The sequence below is a fragment of the Tripterygium wilfordii genome, chromosome 9 (genome assembly GCF_013401445.1).
Source record: "Tripterygium wilfordii isolate XIE 37 chromosome 9, ASM1340144v1, whole genome shotgun sequence".
In the NCBI taxonomy this organism is placed as follows: Eukaryota; Viridiplantae; Streptophyta; class Magnoliopsida; order Celastrales; family Celastraceae; genus Tripterygium; species Tripterygium wilfordii.
Window position 1 is genome coordinate 9,713,148 of NC_052240.1, and position 25,310 is coordinate 9,738,457.

A 25,310-nucleotide genomic window follows, 5' to 3' on the forward strand; every position below is an offset into this window, starting at 1 on the left:
GCAACGTGGTAAGGGTTGTTCCAGAATCGATTATGATATTACCTGGGATTTGACTAATTCTTGTTTCATTATTTCCAATGCTAATACTTTTAAGGCTGACGAAGTAAAAGGTGGAAGGATCTTTGGTTACAAGTTTAGATGAAATTGATGTGCTAATTATATACATATATACATTTAGAGTCAATTTAGGATTGATATTGCCTAAGAGATTGTTATTTGTGCATTGCAGGTGTTGAGGCATGCATTGGAGAAAAGGAGCGAGATTGGATCAAAATCAGGACAATTTAGAGATAGAGCTGAATTCCGATCGATCGGAGGTAAATCCCGATCGATTGATCGAACAACTTTATGGAAGAAGAGTCAGAAAACAAATCCGATCAATCGGAGGACATTCCCGATCGTTCGGCCAAAACCAGATCGCGATTTTGAAGATTTCTGAATGCCCGAAAATATTTCAAACTCATGTGGGTCCAATTCAAAACGATACCAATGGGTATTCTAAAAGACATTCACGTAAAGTGAGTATAAAAAGGTAGATTTTTAGGGTTTTAGGGATTCTACAACTTTTGGCAATAAATAAAGGTTTTAGAGTCTCTCTCTACAGCAACCATTGAAGCTTGAGCAAGGGAATTCAGGGGTTTCTCTTTACTTCTCTCTTGTTATTGTATTTAATGACTGATATTTTAGATCTTGTTTTGTATTCCTTGGTTATGAGGAACTAATCCTCTAACTAGGGGTCCTAATGGAACCCCTTTTTGAAGATTGAATGAAATTAGTCTATTGTTCTTGAATCTCTCTCTATTGTTGATTTTCTGTGGATGTGGTTATTGCTTTCAAATGCTTGATCACTATTTGGATGATATTATGCCTAGGTTGAGACCGGAAGGAGATACCTAGGGTTACAAGAATCCATAAAGAACATAGGTTGCATGAACCATAAGAATATAGGTATATGACCTATGCAATCGCTAAATGATTTCCACCGCTCTTGGGTTTTTAATACATTAATTCGATTGTTAGGAATAGCAGAGATTTGTATTGAAAATACTTTTGATATATCTAGGACATTGAATAGGTTGAGAAATCGGTTGTCAACATTTGGATTGAGAATTGGGGATTAATGGAGTTCAATTGCATAAGAGGAGGTGAAATTAGGAACCATAATGTTTGACTCTCTTGAAAACTCTCTTTTGTGTTCGTTTGCTTGGTTGATTGAATCAATTGCGAAATTTCTAATTAGTTGTTAATCTCTTTAAATACTTGCTTTAGTGTTAGATAAATCAAACCTAAACAATTCGTTTTCCCATTTTAGTGTGTTAATTGCTTAGATTGATACTAATTGAATTTGTCAATACATCCTCGTGGGAACGATAATTTATTTACTCTTTATTACTTGTGCGATTTGTGCACTTGCAAATATTTCACATCAGAAACAATTCTTGCCCTAGTGATCTTTGCTCTCACTCCAAATTTAATTTTATTACTAACATTTTTTTCCCAGGGAATCAAGCAATAGGAGAATCTTTCTTCAATATTTTGAGATTTTAATTGAGAAACTAATGACGATAACCCACGACCAAGGCCAACGAAACCTTGAGCATAAGTACTCTTATAAGGCAAGTGATTTGTGTGACCACATCCAAACACTAATTGAGGAAAAGAATTAGCTCTACCATTGGTAGTAGTGTCATTTAAGTAGAATTAAAGTTTCATTGCTCAACATTCCTAATGAAGATGACCCACCTAGGTAAGTATAATTGTACATACAATAGGGTGTGTTCCTCCATATCGGCATGTCCAAAGAGGCATAGTAGTGGTGCCTTATTGAAAAAAAAATTCGCAAATAAGACGCTACTCGTACAATTCTTATATCAAAAGCGATCAATAAATTTACACCAAAATTTAAATATAAAATTTGGTCTTGGTGATTTGTAGGTAGAAAATTTTTTTGTTGCTTTTTTTAGCATGACCAAAATCCTCTTTAGGCATCTTCAAATTTCAATATCTAGACATAATTAAAAATAAAAAAATTAGAATTAATCAATCAATTAACAAACATCACATTGCGTGTTGTTAGGAATTTTTTTGGGCTTATTTTCAGGGTGAGGCTGAGTGAGAGGAAATGGAGAAGGCAAGAGAAATGGTTAGTTTTTGGACTTATTTTCAAGTTAGACTGATTTTAAAATATTGGACTAATATAGGGTGTAGACAATCCTACGTCATCAAAGTTGAATTGTCAACAATTGTAGATTCTGGCTAATATAGTGGATGACACGTTTCTTTGACCAATAAAGTCATGATACGTAAACAAACAAAGCAACAACCAAAATTTTGAAATAAAAAATTAAAGATTAAGGGTCTGTTTGGTATCACTTTTGTTTCTTGTTTTTTGTTTTAGTTTTCAAAAAATAAAAAACAAAAACAAAAAATATTGTTTCCAAAACTTTCAAAAACTTTTTTTTTGTTTTCAAAAGTTTTGAAAACTTGTTTTTGGTCATAAAACCAAAACAGAAAATACAAACAAACAATATTTTTTTTGTTTCTATTTTTATTTTTTGAAAACTAAAACAAAAAACAAGAAACAAAAGTGATACCAAACAGACCCTAAATTTTGGGATATGAAAGTTCACTTACACTTAATTCACACTCAAAATTACACAACAAAATTTCTCAAATCAAAACACAAAGAAGACAATGTGAACATAGTAACAGAAAGCACCAAGCTTGAGATCAAAACCAAAATGTGTACTTCTAGAAAAGATGGACAAATCCACTGTCAGAATCATGAGGAATTTAGACAAGTTTGTTCCTCTTGTCCGATCCTACCACCATACGTCCTCTTTAAAACCCCATATTTTTGTGAGTTCGTAAAAAAAAGTGACAACTATTATTAATACTAGTACCATCTGTTGGGTCACATAGTGGTATACGGTACGAATAAATATATGGGCGCACATAGTTATAGAGGTAACTAAGGGCGTGTTTGGCACACCATTTTGGGTAGCATTTAGGTTACCTGGTAGTATAAATGCTACCTGTTTGCCAAACAGCCATTTGACAAGTAACATTTCAGGTACAATTTTATTACAATTTTAGAGTCATTTCGAAATTGTGGTCTGATGGACCATTATAACACAATTCAATTTTTCTTTCCCATATTATCCTTACCTTTTTGTTGTCATGACCATCATACCCTCTCAAATTTAGGGCTCCACTAGTTTACCCATTTCTTCAAGCACGCAACATTGGACTGTCACTCTCTCTATCATGACGCTCCATCTATGCTTGCATCTGAACTTCGTCGTCCATCACTGCTCTCCAGTTGAGTTGCGAGTCCGACCTAGGTAAGATCATCTTTTTCGTTGAATGTCTTGTGTTCTTCTTGTTGATTGTTTGATTTAAGATTTTTCTGAATAAAAGTTGAAATGAAAGTCTATTGGCCCTTTTTCATGCACATGCCTCGATCCAGAATTGATTCAAAAAATTCTTGTCAATTATTGATTCATCTAGTATATAAAGATATGATTCATTTATAAAATTATTAAATGTTCGATTCTCTGCATCTGAACTTCTCAAATGGGAGATATGCCATTTCTTGCATTTCTCCATTGTTCTATTTGTGAGTAGTGAAGTTCTTGTTGGCGTATTAATTACTAGGGTCAAACGAACCCCTGATGTATCTTTTAGCAGAGAACTTTTTTTTTTTGTTTCTTGTGTTTCATACTTGGGAGTCTAATGTTTTACATTGTTATTGCCTCTTTCTTATGTTGTTATTAGTTTAGTCCACAACACGACTAGGAAAGGGAAGGGAATTGTAGTGGATGCTGATTTTGATTTGATAAAATGGGACATTGTGAATACAAAAATGTTTCTGGATATGCTATCAAAGTGGAAGAAGAAAAACATGGGTATGTTAAAGTGGGATAAAATTGCTGATGAGTTCAAGAAAGTTAGTGGTTACACCTGCACAGCACAAAAATTGAAATCCAAGCATGACAATTTGAAACAAAATTGGCAACTATTCAATAGGCTCATGACTGTAGAGACTGGATTGGGTTTCAATTTTGAGACAGGCAAGGTGGAGGCAACCGATGACTGGTGGACTGCTAGAATACAGGTATATATGGTTTTTAATATTGAAATTTCAGATTTTGGTTTGAGGGTACTAAAATATGTGTTTCTTTCATTTGCAGGAGAATCCGAACGTCAAAAAGTTCTGCAATAACGGATTGCCATTGCGTCAAGAGCAAGCTAAGCTGTGGGGTGGCAACACTGCCACTGGAGATGATTGTATTTCTCCAGCTATAGCTAATGAATCTGGATGTGGGTCTACATTTGATGATGATTGTTATACCCCACAGCCTGTGCAAGCAGATTTAGAGAACATACCTGAAGAGATATCAACTGGTACATCTCCTGTGAAAGCAAGGACACCATATCAACATTCTACTTCTATCGGAAAAGGCCGGAAGAGGAAGAAGGTTGTTGAAGAGATTAATGACCTGAATTTAAAAAATTGTGTCTAGATTTGAAGGTGACAAGTGCAGCTGAGCGTGAGTATTTATGTGCCAAGAAATTGTACTATGATAAGAAGAACATGGAACATGATGTGCAGCTTGTGGACAAAACTTATTAACAAGCTGTGAAGGCTTTGGTGGATTTAAACATCGAGGAATCACATCCCAATGTTTTCTTCTATAGTGCTGATTTGTTCAGCTATAGTAATCATAGGCAGGTGTTCTTGGCTCTACCCCAAAGTGCTAGATTTGGTTTTCTAGAGAGGCTTTATGTGAAGAATGGTGGGAATGCAGGCTCTAGCTAAGTTCAACATGTTTGTTGGATATTTGGGTTATTTTGGTGTTTGTTATGTTATTGGTCTGTTATCAAATTTTATGGATATTCAACTTTTATGAATATGTTATTGGTTTGTTATCAACTTTTGTTTGTTATTTGGGTTATTTTGGTGATTTAATGGATGAGGCTTTGTTTTAATGAACATTGGCTTATGTTTAAATTTTAATTGTTTTAACAGATATGTTTGCTAGTAGTAGCAGTAGTGATGACAGGAATAACAATGTTCGAATTAAGTTTCTAGCTTTAGCCTCCCCCTATGTCAATGCACGTAGAAGAAGGACAACTGTTCGAGTCAGTAATCCATGTAGAACTTGTTCTTTGAAGGGATATGATTGGGTTGTGGATGTGCTCAATGGAAACCCTGTACGATGTCATGAATCTTTTAGAATGCCTGTTGATGTTTTTAAAAAGTTATGCAGGGTGTTAAGAGATGACTATGGATTGACTTGCTCAAACAAGATTGGCATAGCTGAGATGGTTGCTATGTTTGTATATATCCTTGCGCATGCTCAATCTAATCGGGATATACAAGAGCGTTTCCAACACTCTGGAGAACCTGTAAGTCGCCTTTTCCATAAGGTATTGAAGTCTATTTTAAACATGTCAAAGGATATAATAAAACCTAGGGGCAATGCACTCCATGAAACCCCTAGGTACATTAGGGAGCATCCGAAAGTTGAATATCGCATATGTTTTAAAGATTGTATTGGGGCATTGGATGGTAGCCATGTCTCGGCTATTGTCATTGAAGAGAATAGACAGAAATTTACTGGGAGAAAAGGAGTCCCAACGCAAAATATTCTAGCCGTATGTGATTTTGATATGATGTACACATATGTTTCTGCTGGGTGGGAGGGATCGACTCATGATAGTCAAGTATTGGACCATTATCTGCGTGTTGAGAAGTTGAAGTTTTTCAAGCCACCCTCCAGGTAAGAACTTTTTATAATTTCAGATTTTGGTTTATACTGTTTATATGGAATTACACAAATGCATAAATTTGTCATTGTAGGAAAACACTATTTGGTGGATGCAAGATATGCGAACAAGACAGGTTTTCTTGCACCATACAAAGGAGAGATGTACCATGTCCCTGTATTTCAGAGTGGAATGCCTGCTTCTGGACCCCGGGAGGTTTTCAATAAAGCGCACTCAAAACTGAGAAATGTCATTGAATGGACATTTGGGGTTACAAAGAAAAGTGGCGGATATTGGGTTCAATGTCTTCTTTTGAATTTAAGACACAAGCAAAGATTGTGATTGCATGCATGACACTTCACAATTTTATTCGGCTACATGCTGGGATTGACGTAGATTTCCACGAATTTGAATTTACTTTTGTGGTCGAGAATCAAGAACTATCGGATGATGTTGATCAAAATTTAGTAAATGGGAAGAACATTTGATGATTGACGATGCAAACATGACTCAATTTCGAGATACGTTGCCGAGCAACCATTTATTGCTTCATGAGGATTTGTTTTATAATTTTAATATATGTAAAAAATATGCATGTATTTAATTGTATAATATTGTAAATACTTATATTTATATGTACAAAATATATGAAAATGTAATTATAATTATTTATATTAGTTTAAATTATTTATTAATTTAGTAAATTATTTATTATTTACTTCAATATTTAATTACATATCTTACAACTTAAATACATAATACCCCTGTAATTTGTCATTACAATTTTAACAGCTTTATGCTACCACCATAATTGCAATCAAACACTATCAACATTTCAGACACCATATAATCTACCACCATATATGCTACCACAATATATTCTACCATATATGCTACTCTCAAAATTGTTTACCAAGCGTACCCTAAATCTTACCACACCAGAATTTATGTTCCAAATATATATATATTAATCGGTAAAATTTATTGTGGAATTTTAGGTTCTGTGAATATATTCAATGAAGGTGTAATGGCATAATTGTAAATTCTGAAAATTTATGGACAAAATAGACTTTTGATAACATAAAAAGCCTAATATACATGTGCGCGCGTGTGTGTATATATTATATACGAGAAAAAGAAAGGGGAAAAAAACCCTAGCCTCCTTTTGGTTTAGCTCTTCTCAAAGTTGGTGCCGCTTGGACTTTTCCTAGTTTTGCTATTTCATTCTTGAAAGATTTGACAGAAGCAAAACTGATTTGTTTCTTGGGTTGGGATGGTTTAATGTTTTGAGTAACTAGATTCAATGAAGTGGGTTTCTATCGAGGATGTGCCTGAGTCTACACGTTGAGCAATTTGGAAGGTATTTGAAGTTTTCGCTATAAAGGACCTTGAATTATGGGCAGAGGTAGAGGTAAAGGAGAGAATCAAACTGTTATTTCTTCTTGCGAAGATACTGAAAGATGGCGGTGGAAGCTAGAAGCTAAGCCAACTAGGTATCAAGAACTGTTGATGTTCTTGGTATATTTAAAAGAAATTTTATGTGTTATACATATAAAGATTGAAGGGTAGTAGAATGGTAATAGTTTTGGATTACCATAAGCTTGTGTTTGGTATCACTTCCAAATATTTTGAAAACAAAAATAAAAATGAAAAATATAAAACATAAAATATAAAATGAAAACATAAAATTGAAACTTATTTGGTTGAACACTTAAAACTTAAAGCATAAAACTGAAAAAAAAAAGAAGGTGTATTTATGCTTTTATTTTCATAATAATGGAATATATCCACACCACTATATTTTTCATAACTGCAGCCTTTGCCATGTCTATTGCAACGTAATTCACCATTGAAAACATCAACAGAAAAAAAAGAAGATAAGAAATAAAACAATAACCCAAAGTATATTTGATCATTGTCTTCATATCTCTATGCAATTTACAATCTGAAATCTTAAAGAAAGTACAATCTATAATAAGTGTAACTAGTTCTGTTTTCAAAACTTCTAAAAACTTTTTTTTCTTGTTTTCAAAAATTTTGAAAACCCCTGTTTTTGGTTTTTATAAAAACCAAAACAAAAAATACAAACAAACAATATTTTTTGTTTTTATTTTCTATTTTTTGAAAACTAAAACAAAAAACAAGAAACAAAAGTGATACCAAACAGACCCTAAGGACAACCCAAGTTCAAGTCCTACTACTTACAAGACATAATATATAGGTCAAAGATGGGCCTTCGGCCTTGGGGCTCTTGAGCTCTCTTTGATATAATTTCCTAACTTGTGTTTATGTTTTTTCTAATTTTTGACTTTGTCAATAACTGAAACACGTTCTCCCTGATTCACTGCTTAATGATAAACGTAATCACGTTCTCCTGATTTTATTGGAAAAAAATATCTCAACGTTAATTTCTTTTCTTGTATAATAATTGACAAAGCTCTGGTTTTGATGTATGTAATTTTTTGAGAAAGAAAGACAAAAAAGAAACACAGCAAATTTCGAAGAGTGTTCTGAGTGTGCAAAGAACGTTAATACAGAGAGAGTTTTGGGCTTGTTTTATCCTGGGGACGATGTAGCCGATTTACTGCTAGCACACAAGAGGCAGAGTCACGAATCGTCTTAAAAAGAGCGACCTAGTTCATGACTCAAGCCACCGGTTTTGATTTCTTGTCGAATCTCCTTATTTTGCAAACTTTGAGGTAATATCTTTACAAGAACAATGCCAAATATTCTTGTGAGTCGGGTCTTTGTTAACAAGGGAAAGTTATTGAACGAAAGTTGATGGCCGAGGAGGAGCGTCTTGTAGAGTAACTCGAGTCAAAGCCGCTACTGGTGAACTAGCTCAAAGACATGCTGATGGTTTAATGCCAGATTCGAGACTGGTAGATGGGCTATAATCATGGGTAACATGAATCATAAGATTTTGTGCACTGCTATCAAGGTAGGACTTCTACATTTATTGGTCTCTAGTACTCGATATTCTTATTTGTATGATTCCGTGAATCGCTCCTTTCACTTGACTAGTACTTGATAATCGTTCTCAATCGTTCCGTGTTTCATTCTTGGAAATTGTAGTCATTACTTGTTTTCGTCTTATCGTTTCGTGATCTCTATTCATTGATCTCACAATAGTGCACCCGTTGATAAATTCATTTTGGTATTGCTTATTGTTTTTGATTGTAATGTGTTTTGATACTTGATTGGTTATTTGGATATGATTATCCTTGTTTTGTCGTCTTGAGTGATTGAATCTCTCGACATGTAGACTTCGCGTGAAATCGTTTTGGTACTTTGGATTGCGAGAAAATGTCTTAAATAAACAAGTTTTATTCTAAAACATTTTTGCCTTAAAATAAAATATTAAAAATATTTTTTTCTCTATAAATTTATGTGTAAATCACATAAAAATATTTTTAATTTTATCAGGTTCATCGTAGACCCTTGCATCATATTTAGAAAATAAAATATGTTTTCTAAACGAAGATTGAATCGTTTTGGGGGCATGAAAATTTTCTATTGAAGACATGCATCATGATTGACTTGGTTGGTTTGGATCAGTGTCAATGTAGTAGTTGACATAAATGTGATAGTGTTGTTGTTCCATGGAATGGTGTAAATTACATTTACTTTCCCATGAATTGGAGAAATATCCATTGGGTTGCAATTGAGGTAGAAGTTGCCAACAAATGGATCAATGTATATGATCCCAAAATTTCAATCACCAGCAAGGAGGATTGCAATAATCATATGAAACCCTTAAGCACTATGTTGCCCTACATCCTACGGTTGGGTGAGATTGATGCAGGAGTCTCCCCATGGCCTGTTCAGAGATGGCAAGATGTTCCTCAGCATGAGACCGGATAAATGTTTCCAGTGTTAGATAACTTTTTTATGGGAGTTAATTAAGGGAATTAAGAGTGCATTTGGCTTGTTTTTTGTTTTCTATTTCTATTTCCATTTTCCATTTTCCGTTTTCCATTTCCTGTTTCCTGTTTTTATTTTCTAAAAAATAAAAGAACAGAAAACATGTTTGGTTTGAATAGTAGAAATTTTTTTCTAAAACATAAAATAGAAAAAAGAAAGGAAGAGATGAAGAACACTTAATAACAACCACACTTCCATTGGAAGTCTTTTTGATTAGAAATACAACACCAAATTAGAATTCATGGTACCTAAAATTGGGATCCATGGACCATAAAATAATATTTGAATCATATCCAAAAAAAAAAAAGGGTGTTGCTATATAAACCCATCTTATATACCTAGCTATACCTATTTTTATCACTTTTGACTTTTGAGCACGGATTGCAATTAGAAGGACAAAAAAATCTCATCATTTCTTCTCTCTACTTCCCTTGCTCTCTCTTCCTCTCAATCTCTCACTTCTCCTTCAAATCCTATTCTTCCTCAGCCTTGCTTATCTCTATGCGTGTGACTCTAAGATCTTGGTGTAATGGTGTTCATTAAGAGTATCTGGTCAATTCATTAAAATTGATTCAAATCAGATTCATTGTTAAAAAGAAAAAAATGAAAAGCCCCAATCCATAACTTCGGTCATAAGAAAGTTAGCATAATTCTTGGTCATTTTATCCCCAATCCATAACTTCGGTCATAAAAAATGAAGAGAAGCTGGTGCAACCAATGGCAAATAGGTAGGGGGGGCCACGTAAGTGTCAGAATTATTGACTCAAGGGTTTAGGTTTAGGGTAGGGTGGGTTTATATAGTAAATAGAGTGGGAATGTTTAGAAAAACCCAAAAAAAAGAGAGCTATGAGCTGGCTTTCTTTGGCTGATAAGGCAGCTTCTTTGGAAGCAGTCTTTTGTCATTGAAGGAGTTCAAGTTCCTTTTGTAGTGTCACCATAGCTTGGAGCTTTGGTTGAAATTCTGCAACATCAACCTGTCCATCCCAGATGTAGTAGTCAGTATTCCCAATTGCAGCCCTAGCGCCACTTCCACTCAAAGAGAACTAGTATTCATGTTTGGTCTACTCCATGGATACCTAGCCCAGCTCATTTCCTTTCTCATTCTATCTCTTGCAGCAACACAAGAAGTAGATCCCAGTATCACTCATACCCAACAAATAAACAATGTCTAGTTAAAAAATTGACATTCATCATCCAATCAAAAAGTGACAATCTCAGCAAATATTGGACTGTGTAGACCATTTAGGTATTTACACATTACAGAATGCACTGTGTAGACCAAACTTAATTTATGGTAATCAAAAAGTGGATTTCTCTAACACCCAACCCAACCTGGGGTATCTCTTTGCCTAACAAACCTAACAATCAAAGTGTAAGCCACTCTTACCATTTGCATCATTATTAAAACAAGTAGAATATCCATCACGTGACAAAACTAACAAGAGCAAAAAATTGTTGAGTTGATGCACGGTAGTAGAATTCCCATATCCATTTAATATTCAACAACGCAAGTTTGAAGATAATTATAAGTCCTCTAAGGTATTGAGATATAAATATTTGTTCATCTCTAATTAGGGAACAATAAGAAAAAGAAAAAATCAAAAAACATGAAATTCAGAACAACCCAGAAAGACTTACCAGTGCTCCTATCTTTATTCAAATCAGAACCCTTTTGCCTTGTATTATGCACATTCTTTTTAGCTAACCAGTGCTCCTCTCCTTGTTCAAACCTAAACCCTTTTCCTTTGTATTATGCACATTTTTTTTTAGCCAATGCTGGGGTATTTGAAACCACATCCTTCTTGGAACGAGCAGCTAATTAAAAACAACTTGGAGAATGCAAAAGGTCTGTATTCATACATTGGCATGGCAAACAAAATTTGGCATTTGTGCAAACTCTGTGACTAGATCAATTTATACTGTTTGCTAGGCGGCCAGGTCCAATTGGTTTTAATTTAGATACAATCAAAATTTCATACTAAGAGACCACCATTTCTATAACTCTATGTATCCAAACACCATCATAACTTGAAAGGCTAAGCAGATTATCAAAAACAACATAATCGGGGAGAGAAAGAGTATGGAGTGCTTACATAGGTTGAGTTGGCGGACAAAGCTGAGAAGTTGTTGCTTGAGGGAGTAAATCCTTAGCGAAATTGGCGTTCTTCCACTCCACGAAAGTTGTGCTGCTCTCGTTCCACGAAATCACGTCTCCGTGCTCAAACCATCCACCAGCTCATACGTCTTCCGGTTTTAGTCAAAAACGGTGTCGGAACCGAACTTTTCCCTATTTCTTCCCGATCTACCCCTCACCAACCCCCTCCCCAAACCATCAATCACTACCCCTAAAAAACGAACATAAAATCTGCACTACAAAGAAATTAAGGATTTGTGTTTGTTTGTTTATCTGTTGCGCTTCGATTCGATTCAACAAATAAAGAGCAAGAGAGCGGTCAAGAATTCTTTAGTACCCTTGGGATATTACGATTCGACAACTTCGTTCGATACATCAGCTACACAGCTACCAACCTTGGAGGAAACAACCATGGCGTTTTGGAGGAATTAGGTTGCAAAGAGATAGAAGGAGAGGGTTTAGGGAGGGAGAGTGCTATCACTAAATCGATTCTGGATTTCTTCAACTTTGCACATTCTCAACGAAGACGGAATGAGGAACGATGACGAAGACCCGTGTTTTCAAGAGTTAGAAAACGTCTTTTTTTTTTTTCATTTTCTATTTTTAAGCCATTTTCTATTTCCAGTATTTTCTATTTCGTTGTTTTCTGTTGGAAATAATACACATATACATACATATGTATCATTACGCAGCGGAATACTTGTTGTAGCGCAGATTAACGGATCGAGCTGCTTAGTTCCACGTCGCTTATCGTTGGCACGTTAGTGACTAACACGAATCTACGAACACGTCTGGACTCGGGGATCGCTACCAGAGTCCTCCCACTATTCACACCCTAACTAGCCTTGATCACGCAGGTGGAAGATAGGAGTTTGAGAGAGAGCGTTTACGTATATTATTTTTGGTGTGTAAAATACAAAGGACTGACCCTCTATTTATAGGCTCGTAAGGGATAAGAATTGATGTCTTCTAATTTGATTAGAAGTCTATCAAATCTCTCAGGATAATACCATTCAAAATCAAATACTTAATTTGATTAATATCCAACTAGATATTATCCTTATTTATTAATTAAACAAATTAATTGATAATGTGGACGTTTATCCACATTTTCAATAAACCAAACGCGTTTTCAAAACATTTTCTGTTTTCTGGAAAAGGAAAATAGAAAACACTTGGAAAACAATTAAACCAAAAAGACTCTCAATTATACAAAAAAGATTCATCGTTTCCTCATATATATATTCTAACCATTTGTTTCAAGTCTTTCTTCCCTTCTAGCATACCCTTCTAGCATAATCTCTAAATTCAACATTACTCAGCCGCCATGAACGACTCTGATGATTCACTAGATAGGCTCTCCTCCAATACTGGTGATACAGGACGCACCTGTTCTATATGCCAAAAGAAATTTACCTCCTTCAATGTTTTTTTTAGGCATCTCCGAGTCCACATGGTGGATCCGAGGGATACTCTTTTCCAATCAAATTTCACTTATGAGATTTCAACAGAGGTCGTCAAAGAAACCACCCTGGAACAACAATCCACTCCCACACTACTGAATATGGCGTGGGAGTCTCTACTAAAAACGACTCAAGCTGGTACTTCTAGTGTGGCTAACGAAGAAAAGATTGAAGACAGAAAACAAGCGAGCTCATCAAGTACAACACTTGGTTTTGATTTAAACCTTCATCCGCCGGAAGTATCACCGCCGCATCCGCATGGTTCTTCGCTCACAAGTGGGAGGGGCGTGATTAAGAATTTCGATCTCAATATGCCTTAATAGTATATGGCATGCTTCAATTGGTATGAAAGCATCTCACAAGTTACAAGAAGACAAACGAGTTTGGAGGAGGTGCCTGTAAGGGAGGATGCGGTCCTAGATAAACGCATAGAGTGGATGGAATGGCAATGTAAAGCAGGACTTAGAGTCCTATAGTAAAATTTTTATGCATATGAGGTTCAAATTTGGCATGTAACTAATGTCATATTGAGATAAAGCGTATTGGGTATGAAATAAATAAGTTAGCTTGTTTATTGTGATTTTGTTGTGAAAATTGAAGTTATAAAGAGACATTCAAGCATATGTATGTGTCTATCCACCTATTTGACAAGGCGTCGACCAGGGTGTCTCCGCTAAGCTGGCCGCTAGCGTTGACCGCCTTGCCAACGGCACAGCCGAATCGCTGTCTATATGGCAGCGGTTCCGCTGCCAGAAAATAAGCTCGGTAAATGAGCTTCTTATGCAGCGAAAAGGGCGTTTTGTAATTTTTTTTTTTCATAAAAGATTACGTGGCTCCATTGTTGACTCTGAAGCTTGATTTCACATTGACAAATTTGCAAGATATTTCATTTCACACTGACACGTAGCAGATTTATATTTATAAGTTTATATTTTACTCCAAACAATAATTAGTTACTGTGACACATTTTTTAACAATAATAAATATTAATAAAAATAATTATTTAAGGAAACAATTTTTTTTTTAATTTTTACTTAAAAATATAATTTGTATTATTATTCCCACTTGATCATATTTAATAAAATATTATAAAATAAAACTATTAAATTTAATAATTTATGCTTAAAATTAATTTGAATAAAAATTATATTTATTATATTAAAATTTTTTATTAAATTTAATATAAAAATCATAAAATGTAATATTATAATACTTTAATTCAACAGCTTTTTTGCTAGCGTCAGCTTTTACTCCACCATACACTTAATAGCATACGCTTGGTTTTTTTTCCACAACTTTTCCATTAACATTGGAAATCAATCGAATAACTCTACCAAACGGACCCTATATATAATGCATATGAGGTCCAAATTTGGCATGCAACTAATGTCATATTGAGATCAAGCGTATTGGATATGAAATAAATAAATTCGCTTGTTTATTTGTGATTTTGTTGTGAAAATTGAAGATATAAAGAGACATTCATCATATGTATGTGTCTATACATAATGTATATGAGGTCCAAATTTGGCATGAAACTAATGTCATACTGAGAATCTGAGATAAAACGTATTGGGTATGAAATAAATAAATTAGTTTTTTTTTATTGTGATTTTTTGTGAAAAATGAAGAGATATATATACGTTCATTCATATGTATGTGTCTATATATACATATATATGTATATTACTAATTAAAAACTACCTTAAGTTTTGGTGGGGAAGTGAGGATAAAAGATCCATCCATTGGCTAAATTGGAAGGAGTTGTGTAGGGCTTAAAGCTGAGGGAGGGTTGGGTTTTCGAGATCTGAATTCTTTTAATATGGCTTTACTAGCCAAACAAGGGTGGAGATTGATTTAGAATCCAATATCACTTGCGGCTAGGGTTTTGCGAGCCAAATATTATGTCACTGGCTCCTTCCTCGATGCCCCCGGTAAAAAATTCTTGTAGCTTCCTCTAGAGAAGCTTGCTGATGGGCAGAGGTTCTGAAAAAAGGGCTGAGTTGGAGGGTAGGTAACGGATTGAGTATTTCTATATGGGGTGATAGTTGGTTATCGGGTCGTCCTGAAGAGCTAGTCAGGTCCCCGTGTCATGTTCTCCATCACACAACTAAGGTGAGCGAGCTGATTAACGTGGATAATGGGAGATGGAACGAGGCTTTAGTAAATAATATTTTTATGCCTACGGAAGCAATTGCTATTGTGAGGATTCCACCTTCTGATTCATGGCCTTTGGTTTTAGCCATTTGGGGGCCTTCAGAGTCAGGTATGTTCTCAATTAGAAATGCTTATCATGTGGCGTTGGGTTTAAGAAGTGAAGTGCATACCTCCTCCCCTAACAACCGAAAATTATGGTCTTCTATTTGGGGTTTACCTATCCAAAATAAGATCAAAAACTTGGTTTGGCGGGCTTGCAAGAGTGGTCTTCCAACTCGGGTTGGCCTTGTGCATAGGGGGGTTGATGTTGATCCGGCCTATGCGATTTGTGGGTTGGCTAATGAGACGATAGATCATGTCTTGATGGACTATGTTTTGGCTAGTGAGTGCTGGTCTATATTAGGATTATTGCCCCATCTATCGAGTGGTACTGGAAGATCTTTTTTGGAGGCTTTTCAACGAGTTTGCAATATGTATGATGAGGAGAAGATTGCTCTTATTGTCACAGTGTTTTGGTTTTTATGGTTCAATAGGAATAGAGTCATATGGGAAGAGGTGTGCTTTATGCCTAAGAAAATAGTCCAAATGGCCGAATCCTCTAGGCAGGAGTTTCTTTTGGTACTTCGGACCCCTCACGCCAGAGCTCTTTCTGGGAGTTTATCTAATGCAGTGTGGAGTCCTCCTCCTAGAGGCACTTTAAAGCTTAACAGTGATGCAGCAGTGTCTACTCATTCATATGGATATGGGGCGATTATTAGAGACTCGAATGGGAGAATTTTGGGTTCAGGCTTTGGGGGTCTTTCACGCTGAAGATGGAGCCCTTCTTTTTGGTTTGAAGTTTGCTATCACTTTAAGGGTGACAAATATTCTGGTGGAAAGTGACTCGTTGGAGGTGATTTCGGCTGTAAAGGATCCGACTCCTTCTATGCACCCATGTGGAGTGGTGGTTCATGATATTCAGGCCCAAGCTAGGTGCTTCCATAGCTATTTATTTTCTCATGTTAAAAGATCAGCCAACTGTGTGGCTCATCACATAGCTAGATTGGCTTTTTCTTCATCTGACGATGTTTTTTTGGTTGAGGAATGTCCTCTATCTGTTCTACAGTATGTGGTGTATGACTTTCCTTAATGAAATCAATATTTCTTCTCAAAAAAAAAACTACCTTAATTTGGATCATTAATTTTCTTGGATACATATATTGATGATGTTGTAAATAGGAACGACTCTAGCAGACGAATCTACTAGTTAGACCAAGCTTGAATGGCTGATATCCTTCCTGTTGGATAAGTGTTTTCCTTCTTTCCTGCACAGAGAACGAACGTAGGCTAAGGAAGTGCCCTGAGGGTGTGCTCGGAGTAATCTTTCCGATGCTCAAATCAATACGAAACTTTACTAGGGAGGATGGCTTGGTGCTCAGAGTTCTGCCTCTCTCTCAGTAAGTAACTGAAAGTGTAGGAGTAAAAATATTTACAAGACACTTGAGATTCCCTTTTTATATGAGATAAAGTATTATTGTTGTAGTAGGAGTATGACTCTCTCTCATTGGTCTTTAGGAGAATTTCTTGGAGGGTAAATTTCATCCATATTCCTCTCCGAATGGGAGTTAAACTCTATCCAGAGTTGGTGTCCTATTTGGACATTAATTCCTTAAAAGCACTTCTTCCTTAGATTGAGGCATCTACCTCGATGCCGTAGCCGGAGTCACGATACACTGATGTACTTAGGCATGTCATAATAATCCATCCCAGCACGTTTGAAGTCGCTACTAATTGATATTTAAAGATGCAATTGGACATCTGACAATCAATCCCTGATATGCATATATATACCTAAGATTCATGAGGGTTTGCGGGTTTGATTATGTGCAGGGAATGTGTCAAGCACCCCAATACCTCTCCTAAATGGACTATTACCATCCGAGATCTTGGGAGTTCCAAATGGTGTCTTTGCTGTAGAACATAATGATACATATATTTACAGTGTAAAGCATGCAGGGAAAATGAGTTAGGAGTCGTTGGGACCGAATGTGCCACTCATAATCTGTGCAACGTTATGAAAAAATACATGTGACTTACGAGTGATGGTGTAAAATCTTGCTATTAGGAAAATGATGTGGTGTAATAGAATGAAAGTGAAAAAGGTTCATGGCGTGCAGTTGGTGCCAAAAACACAAATGCATGTAGAAAGCATGAGACATTGTCTATCTTCGAAATAATAGATAGGGGACACAAACCAATACATGATACATTACTGATGTGTGAAGCAGTGTCTCCCAAACCCCGTCCATGGGAGTGTTATACATGGGGATGAAATTGAATGATATAAACCTTCAAAATGTAAATTTTAGTGAACAGTTAGTCTTCTGTTTCATGAATTTTATGCATGAAGAGGAAATTGCCTCTAAATTTCAATACTACCAAAGAAAAATGAATCATACGCATAGACATGGCGGATTAGATTTTCATTCTCCATAATTGACCTGATTATATGAAGTCGCTGTCATCTTCTCACCTACGTCTACAAGATTTCTATAGCTACGCTAGATGCCATCTTTAACTACACCATTCATAATAGTTGGCTCATTTGTTACTCTCCAGATTGCTTCTACTTCATCAGTATGGAACCGTTGGGTGAATGTAGATTCCTCTAGCGGAGTCGAGGAGCCATGGGAAAAAGCAAGGAGACCAGTATATGCAATCATTGCTCTATTATCAATGCAATACATGTCATCAGTAGCAAACAACTTTCCACCTCGCTCCGAACACATTACTCTCATCATCTCTAGCAAACGCTCATTGCAACCCACACCACCGACAATGAGAACGTCTTTTGTGTCGCAACAGGCCATTGCCCATTCTGTTATCTCCATGAGCATTGCAAAAACAGTTTCCTACAACATATTACAATTTACCATCGAATCAAAGAGTGATTTTACTTACAAATAACAACCGCTTGGCATAGGAAAAACGTTCATATCAAAATTACAATTTTTTACTATTCAGAATGAGCAAATGGAGATCACGTATCTAGACAATCCAAATGCAACTTACCTGTAGAGAGTAGCACAAGTCTGCAGGTGTACATTCATTATTTTGAAGCCTCTCGGTAGTAGTGGCTTCAATATAACTCAATATCCCACTGAATAAAACATCCATCCCTTTTACGACATAAGGGAGATCGATAAACTGTTGCCCTTTCTTAGCAAGCTGGGGAAGCAGAACATATATCATGTAAAATCAAGAAGACAATTATGTATCAACTTAGGTTACAAAAACTTGTGCCTTCGTATGATTAGCTTTAGAAAGACCTTTAATCAATAGCCTTAAACCATATTAAGAACTAAAAAATGCATAAAAAGGATTATGCACTTAAAGGAAAGCTCTTACAAAGCACTTGAATGAAGTCTCACTGCCAAACACTCAGTTCAACAATTTCTAGACTACCTGCAAGAAATGATTTGAAGTCGTCGGAATTCTTCAGCAGCCCTTTTTCATATATTAACATTATTGAAACAAAACAACCCCTATATACTAGCTTCTAAATGACCTTATTACTATGAATAATCCTTTCTCTAAATTTTCTTAATTTTTATAATAAAAAATAAAATATAGAAATAAATCTGAAGTTCAGATTATCCTTATTCTCAAAGTTGTAAGCAATGTCTCATCTCATGCGTAACATCTAGTGGGTGAGATGTTCTATCCATAAGCAAATTTCCCTTATGTGCCAACCATGGAAGCTCATATCTACAGGACAAATATTGCATTAAAAGACTAAGTGACTAACCAAAAGAAGGCAATAATTATATCTTGGCACCATAAACCTTACCATTTATATGGACCAATCCCTATGTCAATTACTCGGGAATTCTGAAAAAAAAAAAAGACAAGAATATTGTGAAAAGCATGAACACCAACCACCATCAGTCCATTAACCATTAGCCATGCATGATTTTGAGCAATGATGCACATAAATACTGCTTTCCAGCAGCCCCAGTAAAAGGATATTGACTAAAGTGACATATTTCGGCTGCAGGGCTTTCCTAATAAACCCATGAGTGAGCTCTTTATTGCAGAGCACATATAAAAAGATCAAGTAGAAGTGCATAAAATAATTATCCACAAAATCAGGCTACAACAGCAACGAGCAACCATTTTAAACCACAGAGTTCCAAATTTTGATGGATTCCACAAACTACCTAAACAGATATGGACATCTAATGGAGAGGTAAACAACTCACGTGCACAAATCACCTACTGTGGGCGGGTCGGAGACAAATAGAATATACCCAGACCTTACCCCCATATATTACGCGGAGCGGTTGTTTCCATTAATTGAATGTGTGACCTATGGACATCTAATGGATATGTAGGAAAAATAAATAGTAAAAGACAAACCCTCAAGTACCAATAGATTGCATCTTGTATATAATAATCAAAGGATAAAGAAACAAGCTATTTAGTAATGATAGAAAAGGCATTTTGATCTTTGAAATTCTCGAACGATATTGAAATACACTTGAGAGTATGTAAAGACCTCCTATGGCTATGGGTATAAGTGTGGCACTAAAAGAGGGGTCGAGGGAAGAAAATAAAAGGAAATCAGAAAAATAAATATTGTATTAAGACAGAACGGATTCGCTTTAATTCATTATAATCATGGAATTGATCAACTGACACAGTATCAAGTCTCAACCGCATGATGACTGATTCATGGTCATATGATGCATAAAGATGCTGAAAAAAGCATAGACCAGAATACAAACATGATTCATTTCAGTACTTCTCAAGAATTAAAAATGGAAAAGAAATTATTTATGTCCAACTGAACCCCAATGAAAATTACGGGAAGTAACCTCTATCGGACGTATTGATAGAAAGGTGGTGTGTGGTGTGGGGAGCCACTAATGGAAACTTTCAATTGTAAAACATACTTAATATTGAACTAAATAAAGCAGCAAAACTCGCTTAAATTGACATACTTGCTCAATGTTGTATCCAGGGCTTGGATCATTGGAGAGTGTCAAGACTCTAGCAGACCGATCTAAGCAATTCCCAACAGCAATATCAATAGTCTCTCCAAAGATACGATATCTTCCTTCACTATACGCAATCACTTGTGTATTTCCACCACTTACATACAACACAACTGGGTCATCTGCCCCAGTCACAATCCTTCCCATCTCAATATGCGCAACAAAGTGATTTACAGCAACAATCGGCTTCTTCCACAGCTGTGAAAGAATCCTAACAACAACAACAGATACCTGCAGTGGCGCTCCCATGCCAGGGCCCTTCGTGTAACAAAGGCAATCAACTTCATCTGGGGTTATCTGTGCAGCTTCTAGGGCAGACTTAACGAGAGGAAGGACATGCTGAAGATGGTGTTGGGCAGTTTCTCAAGGAAGGAATTGTTGGAAAAATTATTCGCAAGCGCAAGAAATCGTAAACAAGTAATACAGTGATCAAATATCGGATATCGAACCCTCAAGAACTATCTCATTCAATCAACTAAGGCTATCAATTTAATCACAAACAGTACATGGATACCAAATTGAGTTTGAATATCAAAAGAACAAAAGAACGAACACTAATTAATAGCAAACTAGTAAGTGGGATAAAAGTCAAGATTTAAAAGGCACTAGAGCATATGATTTCACCGTATCTATCTCAATTGAATCTCAGTTTGAATAAACCTTGGACAATTATTCTTGTTATCAATGGGTTTCCCTAACTTACTTCATACACCCTTTCAGGCTGTATCAAACTACTTCTAATCAACACCCGTCTCTTTCAAGCATGATTTAGGAAATCAGAAGCACATTAAGATCATAGGAGAACCATTAAAACACTGCATAAATCATGGATCCATGTCTGGCATCCATCCAATTTATGGTATTCATGACACGATCACTACCATATTCTTCCTTCCAGACAAAACAATGATAAATCAATCAATCAAACATTGGCCAGATGTTTAATAGCATTAAGAACAGTCATGAACACATAACAATGAATAATTTTCAGGAATTTATTGAAACGTCGACTTCAATTGAGAAAACCGGGCTACATCATAGCCCTAGCAAAAGAGTTTAGTTACAATTCATTCTCTGAGTAATGCAATCAGGAATCCATGGCCAGGTGGGGTAATATATGTGTGACGTGGGTTTGACAAAATAGTGCCACCTAAGGTAACCACTCCAACACCGATCTTGTTGGCTGAACCCTCAAACCCTAGTGCTATCATTCTCTTCATCATATAACAGAGCAATATTAACAAAGCCCTGAAATTTGAATTCCAAAACAGATGGATTAAGTAGTTAAAAATTCAAAAAAAGAAGAAGATTTAGAGCAATGACTACAGCACGCATAACACCATAACGGACCAAAAAATCAAGAGAATTGAGCAAATTTAAGAATTCACAGAAATGCAATTCCAGAAGATTCAACACAAATCATTTCACCGACTGAAAAAACATCAATTAAAAATGTGTTCAAGTGCGAGAGAGAAGGGTACCTCCGGCAGCTGAGAGGAGGTTAGAGTAGTAATGATAACTGTAACGAATTGACAATTAGGGTTTTGCTTCAAAAGATGCCAAGACAATTAGGGTTTTGAAATATGTTCTATTCTTTTTTTTTAAACAATATTATAGACTCTCAATTTATGATCCTAAATCCTAATTTTACCCCTAATCCAACATCAGATTGGGGCACGCAGCTATTCATCTAAAATAACAGTTCCTCCACTTCTTTTAATTCCACATGCGATTGGGGTTTGAACCACACATTTTTTAGATAATTTATTTTATTTATAAATATAGTATAATAAATCAAATACTTACTTAATTAGTTATTATATATATAGTTGTGTTGTGTGATTTTTTCCCAAATACCAACTAGCAAATATGAAATTACTAATCACAAAGAAAAATCCTTCGGGAAATCAAACTTATTATGAAGAAAAAAATGAGAACACAGTTCTTTGTTTTCCTTCTTTAATACAAGAATGAATTTGACTGCAGTTAAGGCAAAAGTTTTGTACTATTGACACCTTTAATTTATTCTCACGAACACAATGACGCTACTTCACCAAATGAAAATAGGCTCAAAGGGAAATATAAATTCTACCAGACACATAAAACGAAACTAAGAGGGAAAGAAAAAATACATAAATATTTGTGTCTAGAACAAAATTTCATCTGTTACACTCCTTACCAGTAGTGTAACAAATATGCAAAGTACCAAAGTTTATTATAGAAAAATTAGGTGCAATTTGTAATCAAAATCTATCGACAACACACAGGAGCAACACAAAAGGATCATCACTTCTGTTATTATCAAGGTACAAAAGTAGATGGAGAGTATAGCTTGACCCAAGTAAATTCTTCCTTATAAGCCACACTTGCCTCACAAAGTCACAAGAGGATTGACATGTATATACAACTATAGTGGCCCAATCATGAGAATCTGCATCATTTTTCACATTGAAAAAATAAAGCAGAAATATTTCAGTAATGTCATCAAGGTATACTACTCAAAGAGTGTTGTTAAAAGGATTCAAACCTATGTTGTAGGTATCCACCTAAGTTGAAGGAATGTTCAAGGAATCAATACATAGTGTATACTCTTCAAAAATCAATTCCAGGAGTTGACTTGAAACTTGGAAGGATATTCAAGAGAAGATAATTTTGTATATTGATTGATTGATTACACAGTATACAGAGGTAGTAGTCATTTATACATAAGTGAGGAGCTATTCTAGGTAACTGAATCACAGATTGAATCAGTGATTGATTATCCTACAATCACTCTTATACAATTGATTACCCTACAATTACTCCTATACAAATTATACAAATCATTGACTTTGTAACACTTCCCCTCAAGTTGGTGCATAGATGTCATGCATTCCCAACTTGCCCAAAAATCTTGAGAACGCCTGATTTGAAACAGCCTTCGTGAGAATATCGGCCAGCTGATCTTCGGATCGTATCTCAAGTACCTCTGCAATTTTCTCATCTAACTTCTCCTTGATAAAGAATCTGTCTATCTCCACGTGCTTGGTACGATCATGTTGAACCGGATTATGAGCAATATCACGTGTGGCTTTATTGTCGCAATATAACTGAATTGGTTTGCTAGGTGGATATCCCAAATCACTCAGGAGAAATTGTAACCATAATGCTTCACATATTCCGAGCGCCATTCCTCTATATTCAGCTTCCGCACTTGAGCGTGCAACAACATTCTGTTTCTTGCTTCTCCATGTAACAAGATTACCCCCAACAAAGGTGAAGTAACCTGAAGTGGACCGCCTGTCATCTACTCCTCCAGCCCAATCAGCGTCAGTATATACATTTATGCTTCGATGGTCTTCATTTTTAGTGAATAAAATACCCTTTCCAGGAGCAGCCTTTAAGTACCTCAACACACGCATCACTGCATTCATATGTTGCTCTCCAGGGTTATGCATAAATTGACTGATAATGCTTAATGCATATGCAAGATCTGGTCTTGTATGTGCTAAGTACATCAATCTTCCTACAAGTCTTTGATATCTCATTTTGTCAACAGGTACTTGATTAGGCTCAATGCACAACTTTAATCCTTCTTCCACCGGTGTATCAGCCGGCTGGCATGCTGACATACCAGTTTCCTGTAGTAGATCTAAGGCATATTTTCTTTGTGACAGAAAAATTCCGTTGTTAGATCGAGACACTTCAATCCCCAGAAAATATTTCAAGGGACCAAGGTCTTTCATTTCAAACTCTTTGGACAAGTAACATTGCAGAGCCTTTCTTTCCTCAGGATCATTTCCTGTAACTACCATATCATCCACATATACGATCAGTGCAGTAATATTACCTTGTCGTCTCTTTAAGAATAGAGTGTGATCTGAATTGCTCTGTCGATACCCAAACTTCCTCATAGACTTAGTGAATCTTCCAAACCATGCTCTTGGAGATTGCTTCAACCCATACAATGATTTCTTTAATCGGCACACCTTTTTACTATGTTCTTCTGGCATCATGTATCCTGGTGGGAAGTCCATATAGACTTCTTCAGTCAACTCTCCATGTACAAAGGCATTCTTCACATCAAACTGTTGTAATGGCCAATCCAAATTTGCAGCGAGAGATAATAGGACTCTGACTGTATTGATTTTGGCTACTGGTGCAAATGTTTCAGTATAATCAATCCCATAGGTTTGGGTATATCCTTTTGCCACTAATCTTGCCTTAAAACGTTCAATAGTACCATCTGCTTTATACTTCACAGTATAAATCCATCGGCATCCAACCAATTTTTTTCCTTGGGGACGATCAACAAGCTCCCAAGTTTTATTTTTCTGTAATGATTTCATCTCCTCATTCATCGCGAATTTCCACCTTGGATCGGCTAAGGCTTCCTGCACACTGTTAGGAATAGATACAGTAGATAATTGATTTACAAATGACTTATTTGATTCCGACATACGATGAATAGACACATAATGACTCATGGGATATTTAACTCGACTAGAAAGTTCAGGTTCATATGTGGGTTTAGGAATACCTCTTGTGTGACGGAGTGGTAGTTGTTTTTTTTTTTTTGGTTGTTCAGACAAGTTCTTAGGAATACCTGAAGCAAGAGATTGGTCTGGTGATTTGAGGGAGTCCATATCATGGCTTTGGTCCAAAAGTGTATCACCACTTCCACTAATATCCAAGTCACCCGTAGTACTACTAATATCCAAGTCACTCATATCACCACTTTCAATTGTCCCACTAATATTCATGTCACCCATAGTAGACTTATCACTTGTATCAGTAGCTGCATCCACACTAACATCCAAATTCTTATTACTCTTATCTGTAGTT

The 25,310-nt window shown here is 35.8% G+C and overlaps 3 protein-coding genes and 1 pseudogene across 3 annotated transcripts; 3 read left to right on the forward strand and 1 right to left on the reverse strand.

Annotated features, from left to right (window-relative positions):
- The first annotated feature begins 3,213 nt into the window (after nt 1-3,213).
- Nucleotides 3,214-4,936, forward strand: LOC120005134. The gene is made up of 3 exons (XM_038854605.1): nt 3,214-3,344; nt 3,778-4,117; nt 4,194-4,936. Exons 1-3 carry the CDS (start codon nt 3,268-3,270, stop codon nt 4,524-4,526), a joined length of 750 nt encoding a protein of 249 aa, XP_038710533.1. The 5' UTR covers nt 3,214-3,267; the 3' UTR covers nt 4,527-4,936.
- On the forward strand, nt 4,797-6,114 carry LOC120005999. The gene is made up of 3 exons (XM_038855877.1): nt 4,797-4,875; nt 5,033-5,786; nt 5,892-6,114. Exons 1-3 carry the CDS (start codon nt 4,797-4,799, stop codon nt 6,112-6,114), a joined length of 1,056 nt encoding a protein of 351 aa, XP_038711805.1.
- Nucleotides 6,115-13,157: 7,043 nt separating this feature from the next.
- Nucleotides 13,158-13,613, forward strand: LOC120006001. Its single transcript, XM_038855878.1, has one exon. The coding sequence runs from the start codon at nt 13,158-13,160 to the stop codon at nt 13,611-13,613; it is 456 nt and encodes a 151-aa protein (XP_038711806.1).
- A 4,100-nt stretch (nt 13,614-17,713) lies between these two features.
- On the reverse strand, nt 17,714-23,112 carry LOC120005329 (annotated as a pseudogene).
- Nucleotides 23,113-25,310: the final 2,198 nt, after the last annotated feature.

Excerpts from the sequence above, each read along its gene's own strand:
- LOC120005134 (XM_038854605.1), top strand. The coding sequence starts at position 3,268 with ATGACGCTCCATCTATGCTTGCATCTGAACTTCGTCGTCCATCACTGC. Across the intron at positions 3,345-3,777 it reads GAGTTGCGAGTCCGACCTAG|TTTAGTCCACAACACGACTA; the intron begins GTAAGATCATCT and ends TGTTGTTATTAG. Across the intron at positions 4,118-4,193 it reads GGTGGACTGCTAGAATACAG|GAGAATCCGAACGTCAAAAA; the intron begins GTATATATGGTT and ends TTTCATTTGCAG.
- LOC120005999 (XM_038855877.1), top strand. The coding sequence starts at position 4,797 with ATGGTGGGAATGCAGGCTCTAGCTAAGTTCAACATGTTTGTTGGATAT. Across the intron at positions 4,876-5,032 it reads TGGTGTTTGTTATGTTATTG|ATATGTTTGCTAGTAGTAGC; the intron begins GTCTGTTATCAA and ends TTGTTTTAACAG. Across the intron at positions 5,787-5,891 it reads TTTTTCAAGCCACCCTCCAG|ATATGCGAACAAGACAGGTT; the intron begins GTAAGAACTTTT and ends GGTGGATGCAAG.
- LOC120006001 (XM_038855878.1), top strand. The coding sequence starts at position 13,158 with ATGAACGACTCTGATGATTCACTAGATAGGCTCTCCTCCAATACTGGT.